The sequence below is a fragment of the Lepidothrix coronata genome, unplaced genomic scaffold, assembly GCF_001604755.1.
Source record: "Lepidothrix coronata isolate B3197 unplaced genomic scaffold, Lepidothrix_coronata-1.0 Scaffold156, whole genome shotgun sequence".
Taxonomy (NCBI): domain Eukaryota; kingdom Metazoa; phylum Chordata; class Aves; order Passeriformes; family Pipridae; genus Lepidothrix; species Lepidothrix coronata.
In genome coordinates, this window is record NW_016690336.1 from 1,418,551 (window position 1) to 1,432,483 (window position 13,933).

General features: G+C 52.5%; 1 protein-coding gene across 12 annotated transcripts in view; it reads right to left on the reverse strand.

Annotated features, from left to right (window-relative positions):
* RNF24 (ring finger protein 24) overlaps positions 1-13,858 on the reverse strand; it is a 30,096-nt gene extending 16,238 nt beyond the window's left edge. For 2 of the 12 annotated variants that reach the window (XM_017829019.1, XM_017829014.1), the window contains exons 1-2: positions 13,794-13,825; positions 5,139-5,220 (exon numbers count right to left, since the gene is read on the reverse strand). Coding sequence is in view for 1 of the 12 variants with exons in the window: in XM_017829017.1 (XP_017684506.1) it covers positions 13,692-13,696 (5 nt within the window). In the remaining 11 variants the exon portion in view is untranslated. The other 10 variants (XM_017829013.1, XM_017829024.1, XM_017829016.1 and 7 more) reach the window with 10 other exon arrangements.
* Between the last annotated feature and the right edge of the window lie 75 nt (positions 13,859-13,933).

Consider the following 13,933-nt stretch of genomic DNA (forward strand, 5'->3'; position numbering starts at 1 on the left):
TTTCAGACAGGTTTAACCAAAAGCCTTATTAACTCGGTTGAAAGTTAAACTGGGAGCAGCTGACAAGACCTTTCTGAAACAGCCCAAGTTGCTCTGCAAAGTGGGGTATTCTTCCATGGAATGATTCCACAACAGGAAGGTTATTTAATGGCTATGAGTAGCAGGATAATATTTAAAAGAACAGGATTTTTCCAGGTGTTAAGAAGCAGCGGTCAGAGACGCCTGCGTTTAACTCGCAGGCAAAAAAATCCCCCTCGTGAACCCCAAAAGCAAAGCGAAGCCCTGACCTCAAGCAGCTGGAAGGAATTTCCTTCAGCTCCATCTCTGGAGCTGGTCCAGCGCCAGGATCCGCAGCGATGGGAAAATCACAGGCAGCTGCAGAGCCAGCCCCGAACCAGCACCGCTGTCGCCCTAGAGGTGCCACGCAGCTGCACTGCCTTTTCCCAGGATGGAGCAAGGGGAAATCTCAGTGCTCCAGGTGGGAGTGATGACCTTTGCTGTCTGAAACCAGGGAACAACCGGATTAAGAGTGAGGGGAAAGCAAAAACTCTTGGCATGCTGTGATTTTACAGAGCTACGATGGTACCGTGGGGATGGTGCTGCATCCAGCGCCAACTCCGAGCGTCCAACCTGACCCACATCCTTCATTCCAAACATCTGGCAGTGAGTGGAGGAGGAGCGTGAGCAATGGCACGGGGCTTGGCAGTGTTAATGATTAGTGGGATTAATCTGCTGGGAAGGGAGAGCATCCCAACAAGTCCCTCACATCACAGGCAGAGTCGTGCAGACATCCAGCAAAGCTCGGATGAGGCGATGCAGCACCACCAGCAGCAACAGAAACAATTTTTGGGTGTCAAATGGAACAAAAACCTGTTTGTTTCACCCACTTTGGCTTTGTGCAGGCCTGGGGGGTGGTGGTGGGTTTTTGTTGTGTGCCTGGACAACCAAGAGACCAAACCAACCTCCAACCACAAATCACTTTGGACTTTTGATCCCTTCTCCCCAAGAGCGGATCCGATGCTTTTTTTGAACGAGAATCAGGAAATTTCCTGGCTGCATTCCCTGGCTGGCCGACACCAAACACAAAGCCTTAACCCTCTCCACTGCCTTTGGGCAGGGGACACAGAGTGATGTGACAATGTGCCAAAGCAATCAGCCATTGGAAAAGAATAGGGAAGTCTTTCTAAGGAAAGAAACACCCGGCGGCGCAACTGGTACCACTGCCATTTCCAGCAAGTCCTTTGGATTCCGGGCAGTTTAACACACAAACAATCCCAGAACCTGAAGACTGAAGAGAACCCTTAAATGGGAAAATGTTTTTGCTGCCATCGGCAGAGGAACGTGCAGACATGGGGCAGCTGCAGCTCCCATCACCCAATTTAAAGTCAAGTTTTCTCCCAGAGCCGTTGGAAAAGCAAACCAGAGGTTTGCTCAGGGCCGATTTTGCAAGTTCCAGGAAAACAGGCAAAAATAAACAGAAAAAAAAAATAAAAATCAATGGCGCTTTTTAATCCTGTCTGGAGGAGGGGGAAGCAGAGTTTGAAGGACAGCCCTGCTCGGGCTCCCATCAGAAATGGGAGCTGGAAGTCACTTCTCAGGAGGGTGTGAAGCAGAGCCGGCAGCTCCTCGCTCGGAAAAGCGCACACAGGCTGCCCCAGGACGTCTCAACTCGCTGCTCAGAGATGAAATAACACTGGAGGAACTTTTCCCCTTTGGCCCTGGGGATTCGTAATTACTTTTTTCCCCTTTTTCCCGGCACGCAGCTTCAACGTCACGACCCGCTGAGCTCACTCTTCCTCCCGAAAGCGTGGTGGGAAAGGATGTGCCGCTGCCTCCTCCTTGCCCCCAATCCTGCTCGTGCTCACTGGGTGAAAGGAGAAGGCAGCAGCCCCTGGTTCCCTGTAAGGACTGATGGTAATGGGATCCCATGATAAAAAAATTTAATATCACGCATGTTATTAAATTTGGGTGCCTTTTAGCCCAAGCAGAGCAATGAGAGCACAGACATCACCATAGGGGTGGGCAGCCTCAGACCACACCTTTGCAGTTCCCTTGTCCCTATTGCTTAATTTGGTGGGAATAATCTTCCACCTTCATTTGTGGCTGCTTTTCCTGGTTTGCAGTTTTCCTCAATTAAGAGGATCCTTGGGGAAAGCAAGCTGAAAACTCCATGAGAAACACTCAGCCTAGGCAGCTGAAGGGTCAGAGCAGAGAAATTGGTGTAGAACGCTCCGGGGAATTTGAAAATTCCCGGGTGATGACACAGAGCTGGGGGAAGCAACAGGGACTCCCAAAATATCACATCTGGAAGAAAAAAACCCCACTTTGAACAAGTCTTCAAGGCTGAACCAAAGCCAATCGCTTTCCGTGGAGCCAAAGAGTAACTTGCCCTCTCCACTTTCATATCGAGAAGCAGATGGACGACACAACTTCCTGAAACCCTTTTCCCCCTCTGTTTTCTAAGCTCCTTTAATGGGGAAAAAATAATAAGTGCAACACTCAGGACTCAATAATCCTACAAAATCCTGCTGGAGACAGGCACCCTGTGCTGGCGATGGGATCACAGCAGCCGTCCCATAAAGGCGGTCGGAGGAGCCAAGCACAAATTTGGAAGCAGGAAGGCATAATGCTCTCGTTTACACTAAATAAGGTTGCTAGGTTATGGATTTTTGGGAGGGGGGGCATAATCTGAAAGGGGATCCAGATGGCTGTAAAGCCTTGTGGTGGAAAAGCAGCATGAGGCCAGAGAGGGAAGAATTCCTCTTTATGCTGCTGCCGTCTGCTCCCAGATCCTGGATTTCAGTCCTCAGGAATGCTCTCCACAGATCCTTTTAATTGCCCCATTACATTTGTGGTAAAAAGTAAGGAGAAGAAGGAGCTGGATGCGGAAGAGTGACAAAGCTGGTGACTGAATACCGGGAAAAAGTCACTAAAAAAATCCCACGGAGCAGCCATTCCCCAAAACCCATGCTGATCCAGCCACTTTGTATTTCATAATGCTGAGAGCCTGAAAAAGCCTTTGGGAAAACCTAAACCACCCCAAAACTCAGCCTGCTGGGAATTCACACTAATGCCACGTCACTGCCGTTGGCAATTTTTCCTAATACTTCCAAAAAATGAGCTGCAGAGTCAGCCTATCCTTCCCTGGTTTTAATCCAAGTACTGGGATTTAGGGGAATGGTTTTTTTTATCATTCCTTCTACACTGCTAACAGAGACTGGGAAGGTTTTGCAATGCTTTATAGAGTCCAGCAAAAAAACCTCCTGGGACTCATAGATACAGGACACAAACTGCTTCACTTCTGTGGGATTGGCACAAGAAAGGTGGGTGCAAGGATGGCAAACCCCTCAAAACTTAGCTGGAAATGGAAAATGGAAAATGGAACTTTTACACTGCCAGACCTGCATAGCCAAGTGAGGTGCTTGGAGAGAAACACTAACAAACCCAATGTGTATTTCTTCCTCTGTCAGTCTCAGCACTGAGTGTGATGCCATGGGATATTGTCCTTCTTCCCTGTTCTCCCAAAACTGTGGCCAGACCTTAGTGGGATGTATAAAGTCAAGGGACCTCAATGAAGTACTGGCACAGGGTGCCCAGAGAAGCTGTGGCTGCCCCTGTATCCCTGGAAGTGTCCAAGGCCAGGTTGGACGGGTCCCTTGGCAGGGGGTGGGACTGGGTGGTCTTTAAGGTCCCTTCCAACCCAAACCATTCCATGATTCTAAAATCCAGGCACACCTACACCCTGGGGAGTGTAACCAGGAGGTGATGGGACAGCCAGGTGTGAATTTTCAGCATCACCTACTCCCACCCTTCCTTTGCCCAAGGACGCTGCTTCTTACAGGAGTCCTCATAAATTGAGCCCTCAATAAGCAAAACACCAATTCACAGCTGTGCTGCTGATGTTTAAAAATGAAAAGGGCAAATAAACAACTTTTGAGAAAGTTACTCAAAATTTACCTTTTTCTTGCAACCAACTGAACAAAACCTGCTAAATATTTTCAAAACAACTTCAAAGCTACAAAGCTAAAAACTACCAGTGGGAATTTCAGGCGTGTAAGAGTTTAGTGTCAGATCTCTACAAATTCCCAGGCACTGAATCGCCTCCTAGAAGGGAAAATATATGAGTGGCACTAAGGAGGGGTCTTAGCAACGAGCAGGCTGGCGGCTTCAAGTGGCTTTTTAAAGGTCAAGAGAGAACATGATGTCTAGGAGCCCTCACGTTCGGTTTTTTACTGTGATTTAATGATATTTCATGCCAGCCTGGTTATTAAATCGCTGCCTTGCACCAACCAGACACACATCTTTTAAACCCAGTCTTAAAGGCTTTACCTTTCTAAAATATCATTATACCTCTTTCCTACCCTTGCCCATCTTCATCAAGGGGAAAAGCCATGTTGAGATGAAACACAAGGAAAGGTCCCACCACCAAGGGGATTTTCAGGAAGCACTGCCAAGCAGCATCATTGAAATTCAGCGGGAGAAGCCAGTTTTCCTCTGCTCTGTGGGGGCTGCCATGTTAAATCACATTTGGATTCACAGTACAAGGCTGCTAAAATACCACCACGGCAGCTATTGGCACATTTCAATGAAAGCGCCGTGGCCTCATTAGTAGAGTGGAAATTATGAGCTTGTCTTTGTATATATTTAAAAGCTCGCCTCTGAAACTATACTGGGCCAGGGCCAGGAATTCCTGGCTCGGAACTCCCACCACTCGGCAGCCTGGGATCACTTTGCTCACACAGGTCAAGCGACCGTGCAGCCACCGACCTGGGAGAGACGGCGTTGAAAAAACACCCTGCGGGGAAAGGCACGGAGCAACAGGGTTTGAACCAAACCCGCCCTCCTTTCCAGCTGGTTTAGGGATCACTCCTAATTAAAGCACAGGTTGTAATTAAGAGGATGCAAGAATGTGGGTGTGGGGAGTTTCATCCCGCTCCCATCGCTCCCAAAAGCCGGGGTGAGAACATCCCGTCGGCCCAGAAGCGCCGTTCCCCTCTGGGGATGGACCACAAAAACCTGAATCCTTTGAAATGAGGGGCAACCTCATGAAAGAACATCGTTCTGGGGATCTGATCCTCTCGAGATGTGATTTTGCAAGTCTCTACCAAGGAAAGCTTCGGGCTCAGCTCCCAACTTACCCGCACGGGCGCCGCAACGCAGCCAAGCCACGCAAAACCAACGTATCTGCCGAACGGCTACCGCGGTTCGGTGCCAGGGATGCTGGAAGAAAAGAGAAAAACACCCTAATATTGCACAAAAATCCAGAGGGAGGGAGGGAGAGGATGAAGACATTGGGGTTTAAGCGTTTGGATTCGCAGAGGCTCCTAGAAATTGGTTCAGCTCCTGGTAACAGCACCGAGATCCCCCTCCTGAAACGCGGCGATGATGTTACGTGGCATAGAAAGAAAACGGGGGGAGGCTCGGCTAATCCTCACAATTTTATAAGCATCTGAGACACTAATCCGTTGATCTCATTGAAAGGGATTAGAATTACTCCCTTGCCAGGAAATTTAAGAAGTTTTCTACCAGATGTAAACAAAAGCAGGGAGCAGCCCGCAGAGACGGCTGCCACACAGCGAGGCCTCATGGAGAAATCGGGGCTGGTTTTGGGGTGGAAGAGGGGAATTTCCAGCACAGCTTCACTGAGGGTTGTCTGGAGTGATGCGGGCATCCAAGGCAAGCCTGGTCAGCCCATCCAGAGTAGCCTAAGGGAAGGATCCCATCCCGACAAACAACCTGCCAGGGCATCATGACCCATCTTTGAGGTCCAATCTTATGGGAATGATGCTCCAGCTTAAAAAAAAATCCACTTCAAACTCCTGACTTGTTCTGCACTGGCTTAGGAAAATATTATTTTAACAATAAGAAAAAAAGAGGGCAAATTTCTTAGCAGCAAACTGGGTATTTCACACAAAAACTAAGTCGTGCCCAGCCTGGCAGCAGCATCCATCTGCACGGCTTTGCAGAAAGCACTCAGGTTGATAAAGTGGGAAAACATAACGCAGCATCCTCATGGAATCTGCTGCTACTCTCAAAATGAATAATTCATAATACTGAAGAATAAATTAATTGATTTAGAAGATGAAGCAGGCAACATGCAACCTGGGTTTTGAGAGCAAGCACGGTTTGCTCCTAAGTTGGATGTTCTGGTTGAGAACGTCAACAGCAGAGATAAATCAAACCTAAAGGAGGCAGAAAGGATTCAGGGGATCCTGGTGAGGAAAAGCCATTCTTGTTACAAAACAGATGTTTTCTAAGAAAGAAACTAAACTTTTGTTAGTGCTTCCTTCTTTCCCCTTTTAAATTCCATCCAAAAAAGAAACTTAAAGAGATTCAAGTTCCAAGCTCAGTGTAAACCAGGACTCATCACCTTGTCTTAAAAACACTCCTTTTGGAGGTGCCTCACAGGACAGCAGCAGAATCCCTCTTCTCCAGACCATTTTTATGGAGCACCATATCATTTTTAGTCCTTAGGCACAGACAATACCTGCTTGGCTTTGGGAAAACACTCACCATCCCCGTGAAGCCCAATTCCTAACTCCCTGCAACATTCCTGCTCACAGCTTTAGCATCCAAGGCTGCAACAAACCACCTGATGCCAGGCTTGTCTCCAGCTCCATCCCCCTCACCTGGCTGCAACTCATCCCAGCCCTTTCCCATCACCTCCCTGACTCGTTGCTCCTGCTGCATCAATGGCAGCTGCATGGGGAAGATGCTGCAGGAGATGGGAGGGAGAGGAGGAGGACACAAAGAGGAAGCCCCAAGAGCCGTCAGAAGCACATGACAACTCAGCACCCCCAGGCAAAGCAGCAGACGAGGAAATGATCCATTTTTCCTGCTTTTACTGCCAAAGTGCTGCCCCCAAACAATGCTCAGCACAATGGTGAGGGTGTTTTGGTGTGAACGCCAAGCGAGACCGGGGTGAAGGGCTCAGCTGACAGACATCCAACCACGAGAGCTTCCAGCAGACGGGCTCCAGCTCATCCCGATTTATTCAGCCACTAAACCACCCAGCGTTGCACAGTCCCATCCCACTTTGGATGGCCACCACTGTCACAGCCTCCAAAAGCATCGCCTTTTATCTCACACGCCAAGAGAGAAAGATGTCGGGTCTTAATCCGGCACTTCTCAGCTGAAAAGCGAAAGAAAAACCCCAAGCCGGCAGCTGTGTTTAGAACTGAGCCAGGAAATCGCCCCGGGGGAAGCCCAGCCTGGCGACGGGTTTTTATAGGGAACAATAGGAAAACGAGAGTCGTTAAAGCGCCGCGGAAATATTTGCCTGCTCGAGACAAAGCTCTGCGTGCAGAGAAGTTTAATTTGATCCTTACGATACGCCAGCGATTTAATTCCGAGAGCCCGGTTCGGAGGGAGGCAGGACGGTCAGGCGGATTTGTTGGGGTTGGAAGTTGTCAGGTGGGACGCTCCGTTCCCTCCCACCCAATTCGGATGGGGCATTCGGCTTCTCCCACTTTCTTACCTGCCAGGTTGCTCTTCCTGGATTCAAACGGACCGACTGGAGAGCTGAAACCCCCTGCTCCCAGTCTGGGAAGCTGCACGGCCACGGAGCTCTTGTATTTTCCCTGAAATACTACTATGAGCCAAGAAGCTGGAAAAACAACTGTTATTCCACAGGCAGAGAGAGCGACAGTGGCACGGCTGGAACGGGGAGGGCAGCTGCCTCCTGCTCAGCACTTTCGGTTTCTCTCTCCTAACACTCTCCTGGCGCCGTTTCCTCTTAAGGCGCTTTGCAAGTGAAAAGCTGCATTAGAGGCGAGATTAATCCTCCGAGGGGATAATAAAATCACAGAATCATGGAATCGTTTAGGTTGGAAAAGCCCTCTAAGGCCATGGAGTCCAACTGCTAACCCAGCACTGCTAAGGCCACCACTAAACCACGTCCCCAGGTGTCACGTCCACACGGGTTTTAAACCCCTCCGGGGATGGTGACTTCAACACTGGCCTGGGCAGTGGGCTGGACACCCCTTTCCACGAAGCAGTGGCGTCAAAGGCTTTACCAAAGTCCAGGTAGACACACCCAAAGCCTCTCCCTCATCCACCAAGCAGGTCACCTCGTCATAGAAGATCAGGTTGGTCAGACAGGACCTGCCTGTGCCAAACCCAGGCTGGCTGTGCCTGATCCCCTGGTTGTCCTGTACGTGATGGCTCAGGGTGATCTGCTCCTGTCACCGGACTGACAGCCCTGTAGTTCCCCAAATCCTCCTTAGAGCCCTTCCTGTGGCAGTGTCACACCTACTCACTTCCAGTCAGCTGGGACCTGCCCAGTTAGCCAGGGCTGCTGGTAAATAATGGAAAGTCTATCCCCATCCATTGCAGCAATCCAGTCGTATGAGTCAATCCCACGTGTCTCTGTGACAGCAACTGTGTCACAGCTTTCCTGATGCCCAGTGGCTTCCAGCTCCTCCTGTTGGTGCCTACGCTGTGGATATTGGTGCAGATGCACTTCAGCTGGGTTATCAGTCCCAAAACCTTTTTGGGGAAGAAGTCCTAATTCCTATGAGACCATTCTCGGTCGCTTCCATGTTTTCCAATACATCGATGACATCTCTGCTGCACATGGATCTCCATCTACCCCCTCCATGGAGAAGGGAGACCAAAGGACCTGGCTAGTACACTATCCCTCCACCAGGATTATCCAGCACAAAGATCCTTTTCCCCCTTGGAGCCAGGGGTATCCCACCTGTTGCCAGCAGCCCTGGTATCATGTAAACCCACACACAACAACAACAACAAAAAAGCCAAAATAAACCTGGAGAAGTCATTCCTGCTTGCTTCTCACATTCACAGTCCCAGAGCTGGAGCAAAAAAAGCAGGACTTCCCTGCCTGGGCTTCCCACAGCCCAGCCCTTGCTCCTCCTCCTGATTCTCAGCATCTTGCCTGCTTTTTCCCCAGGCTGATCCAGCTTTAGCTCCAGCATCGGAGCAACCCGAGACCTGTCAGCCTTTGGCTGCGCTGAGGCAGCTGGTTGCAGCTAATTTGGTCCATGAGCTCCTGCTGCCCATCCATGCCTTGCCACTGGGGCTTTTTACTTCTCTTGGAGCACCGAGGCCAGGGCAGGCTCTTGTCTCCCCTTGCCATCCCTCCGGCACTGCATCCGTTTGCGAGCAGGACATGGGAGCCCTCCACATGTAGCTGGAACCGTTTAGGTTTGGTTTTGCTCTTTAAACCAGACAGGCGGAAAAAACAGCACTTTGGATGGCCCGTGTTATTGCTCCAGCAGGGAAAGGCATCCAAAACCAATGCAGCTCCATTCCTGGTGGGTACTGCTGCATCCTGGCACGGAGGAACAATACGCTGCCCGTGGAGATGATGAGGCTTTCCCATTCCTAAAGTCAGGAAGGAAATCACCACCACCTGTGGCCGTGGTGAAGCCACGTGGGTTTGGATCCTCTCCTGGAGCGCGTTTTCCATGGAATCACTGGCGTTTCTCACCCAAGCCAGGGCACCTGCCAGGCTCAGGCGATGACTGGGCTCACTTGCAGATAAGCCCCATATCACATCATCACTGATGCCACTTCAGGGCCCTGTCAGCGAGTCGGGGTGGGGACATGGGCAGGATGGCCACTCCCAGCCCAACTCTGAGCGGTTCCAGGGTAACAGGGACAGGGGAGGTTTGGTCTGTGCCCATCGATCTTATCTTGTGTCAACAACACTCGGAGAAATGATTGCAGGAACCAAAAACAAACAAACCCAGATTGGCCTCACCAACCACCGCTGAGACCAGGAGAGCTTCAAGGCCCAAAGAAACACCCTCCAGGCTTCCACACCGACATTCCAAGGTGGCTGGACCACCAGAAGGATCTGCAACTCCTGCCATGGCCCAAGGGATGGAGTTGCTTGGGTTTACTGTGCAGCAGGAGTCTGATCCAGTGGGAGAGGACCTTGTCTCAGCCATGTCATCCCAAAGCAGAAGGTTCCAGGTGGTGATGGTGGGAGTGGAGGAGATGAACACCAGCTGTGCCTCTCTCCACCCCTTCCACAACCGTGTGGTGTTTTATGGCTATGAGTGAATCACTCACAACACATCTCCTGCCACACAGCCAAAGTGAAAGTGACAGCAGGTCGCTGAGAGGGGTGACCCAAGGGGAAACACCTGGAGAGATGGTCCATAAGCACAAAAGCCCTCTTAGCAAAGCCAGGTGTCCTATCATCCCACACATCATTTAGTCCAGGTAAGCAGCTGGAAGTCAGTCCTTCTGAATCTCCAGGCTTGGTTCAGTTTCAGTCTGGAGCAGCTCTGCCACTTTCTCGCTGTGGAATCCTTCTCCTTCTCCTCCTCCCCATCACTGCCTGGTCCCCAGGACATGGCCAGGACCACCCGCTGGCCAACAACAGTGGCAGCAACCAGCAGTCCTCCTCTTATTTCCATTTGGCACAGTTTGAAGGTCTGACAGATCCCAGAACATCCAGAGCACGCTGAACCCAAGGTGTCCTTCATGGCTGGTCCATCACAGGTGTCTCCAGTGACACCTGGAGCTGAGTGGATCTGAGCCTGGGCTGCAGAAGCGAGAGGTCCCAGCACAGCCGACCCACATGCACATCTTGCTCCCCCAAATCTGAAACAGCCTGTGACCAACCAGCAACGCCAGTGACCCAACCAGCAGACCTGGAGTGTCCAATTCAGCTGGAGAGGAGAAGGAATCCACCCTTGGGACGCAGCAGCCACGGTGTAAACTTTTACCGGGGAATAAAAATACACAAGCCTGAGCTGAGCAGGTGGTGAAGCAGAGCTCTGGGAGGTGGTGGAGGGGTTTCCTTCAGCAGCAAGACTGGCAGATGAGGAAGATCACCACCACACCCACCTCCAGCAGCTCCACCACCCACTCAGGACCAGGATGTCATCTGTGGGCATCAGCCCCGTGATTTGGTAACGGGATCACATCATCCCTCCTGCCCACTTCCGGCACGCAGCGCTGGGAGCATTATTTTCCCTTTTTTAATATGCTTTAAATACCTCAATTACTGCATTTTGGGCTCCTTCCACATTGCCCCCAAGCAGTTCTTCTGTCAGGGGCTCTATCCTTCCACTGCCAGTTCTTAGCAGGGCACAGGGTTGTTATTTTTCCGGGCCAGGGGCCAAATTAGTATTTAATTTTTGCTCCAGATGGCACAGCACTTCAGATGCATCAGCTGGAGCATTGAACCTGTATGAATAAAGTAATAGAGCAAACAACCTGATTTACTCAGGGGCTGTTTGACGCGCTCAAAGTGCTTTGTGTACACCTGTCATAAAAAAAAAAAAGCATTCAAACAAATTCAGGTGATGGTTTTGCTATCACACCCAACACCTGAGGGAAATGAAACTGCAATAGGAACCTAAAAAATAATGATAATGACATTAAAACTTGTATTTTGATTTCTATCAAGTCAAGGATAAAAAAATTAAAGGCTGATTTCGGCCATCAGGGCTGAGCCTGGACCTGGGTTTTGTTCACCTTCCCCTGTGCTCACCATCCCCAAAGCCCCAGTCATGCAAACCGGGGTCAAAGTTCTCCAGGAAAAGGGCTGGTGATCTCAGATTTTAGCGTGGTGCTGAGAGCTTATGGCTCTGCTCACCCAAGGAGGACACCAGAGGACAACCACGAGATGTTCCACTTACACTTCTGGTGAATTCACCCCGTTCTAGGAAGCTGCCGCATCCCTCCGGCACAGCCTGCAGCTGGGATATGTTCCCTGCAAACTAAATCACCCAAAATAACTCAGAACAAAAAAAAAAAAAAAAGACGTTGAGTAGTCGGTTTGTCTGCCTGGGCACACTAAACGCCGCGTAAAACCAGCTGAGCCCGCAAACGCCTGGAAACAAAGGGATGGGAGGGGGGGTTGTGCTCGGCTTTGCTCCGTTCAGAGCATCCTTGGGCTGTGAGAGCCCGTCCCGGCGGCACCCGAGACAAAGGAAAGCCGGGAGCTGTAGGCAGGAGTCAGCTGGGGAAAACCGGGACAAGGAGGCACCCGCATCGCCCTCCCCGGCAGCTGCGGAGCCGGGCTCGCGTGTTGCCGAACACGTTATCCATGGCAGGAAACTGGAGATCAAAGGCGAGGAGCGTGCCAGAGCAAGATGTCATCCAAACCTCCTGCCAAAGGTGTGCACGGGAGGGGGGGGGAAACAACCCCCGGACACACACGCTGGCACATCCCACGGAGCCGGCGCCGCTCGGGGGGCGACCAGACCCATGTGTGTGCTCTCCGCCGCGCACCCCGGCTAAGACAAAGACAGGCTGAACTAAACAAATATCACACAAAACCGCAGGAGGTGCATTTTTACCCGTCGGTTTTCAGTCCCCAGCGACCCACGCACGTCCCCTGCCAAAGCGGCGGGTGCTGGGAGGGCACGGACGTGCCGGCACGGCAGGAACAGCAGCCCCCGTGTAACTCCAAAAAAGCAGCTTTTCCCATTTCTGGGTGTTAGGTTTTTGGTTTTTTGTTTGTTTGTTTGTTTTTGGTGCTTTTTTTTTTTTAAAGCTGGAGAAACCCGCAGCGTCCTGTCTCGGCCCCGGGAAAGCAAAGGGACGTGTCTGATTCCCAGCCAGCTGCTACCAGGAGCAGAGGTGACCTGGGGACTCCGAGCAGAGCGTGGGGTGGGACCCCCAGGAGCTCCCCCTCATCCAGGGGGTCCAGGCAGGATGGGTGGGGGCACGTCCCTTTGCTTTGTGCCACTCCAGCCCCCTCCTGGGGGATGTGGTCCCAGGCCACGGCCCAGTCCCTGCTGTTCCCCACTCTAGGCTGTTCCCCCTGTCCCACAAAGGGGACCTTATGGCACCCCTATAGTGCTATCAGGCACCCCAAAGGCACAGCCCAGACACCCCCTGAGGGTCTCCCTTTAGGGGTCTGCAGGGACATGGGGGCTGCTCCATTGCCCCATGGAGGTCCCTGTCTCATGGGTCAGAGAGGGAGGGCAGCCTGACCCCCTGATGAGGAGGGGGTGCCTCTGCCCCACAGGGGGAATGGAGGAGGAGCCCTGTCCCACAGAACAAGGCACAGAGAGGGGTCTCATCCCATAGAGGGGATGGAGAAGGGACCTTTCCCCACAGAACAAGGCACTGGGACACATCGCAGCCTCACAGGACAAGGCACGGGGAGAGGGGTCCTGCCCGAAGAGAGGATGGAGGAGGGACCCTTCCCCACAGAACAGGGCACAGGGAGAGGTCCCAGCCCCACAGAACAAGCACAGGGAGGGGTCCCACCCCATAGAGAAGGGACCTTTCCCCTCAGAACAAGGCTCAGGGAGGGGTCCTGGCCCCACAGGGGGGTTGGAAGAGGAGCCCGTCCCACAGAACAAGGCAAAGAGAGACGGACCTGCCCAAAGAGGGGACGGAGAAGGTGCCCTTCCCCACAGAACGAGGCACAGGGAGAGATCCTGGACCCACAGGGGCGCCGGAGAAGGGACCCAACCCCACAGAACAAGGCACTGGAGGGGTCCCAGCCCCACGGAGGGACTGAAGAAGGGTCCCTTCCCCACAGAACACGGCACAGGGAGAGGTCCCACCCCACAGGGGGGATGGAGAAGGGACTCTGCTCCACAGACGGGTGCACAGGGAGAGTGTCCTGCTCAAAGAGGGGATAAAGGAGGTGCCCTTCCCCACCAGAACAAGGCACAGGGAGGGGTCCCAGCCCACAGGGGGGGATGGAGGGGGGTCCCTTCCCCACCAGAACAAGGCACAGGGAGGGGTCTCACCCCATAGAGGGGTCCCGCGGGGGGGTCCCCGCCCCCCTCAGCGGCGCTCGGGGGGGTCCCGGTCCTCCGGCCCCCCAGGGGGCTCCCTCCCCCCACACTCACCCGCCGCCGCGCTGTCCCGCCGGGGCTCGCGCCGCCCGCACCGCCCGGCCCGGGCAGGACCCGGATGGAGCCGCCCCGCCCCGCCCGGCGCCGGGCACGGCTTCTCCGCGACTGCTGCGCATGCGCGAAATGAGGGGGGG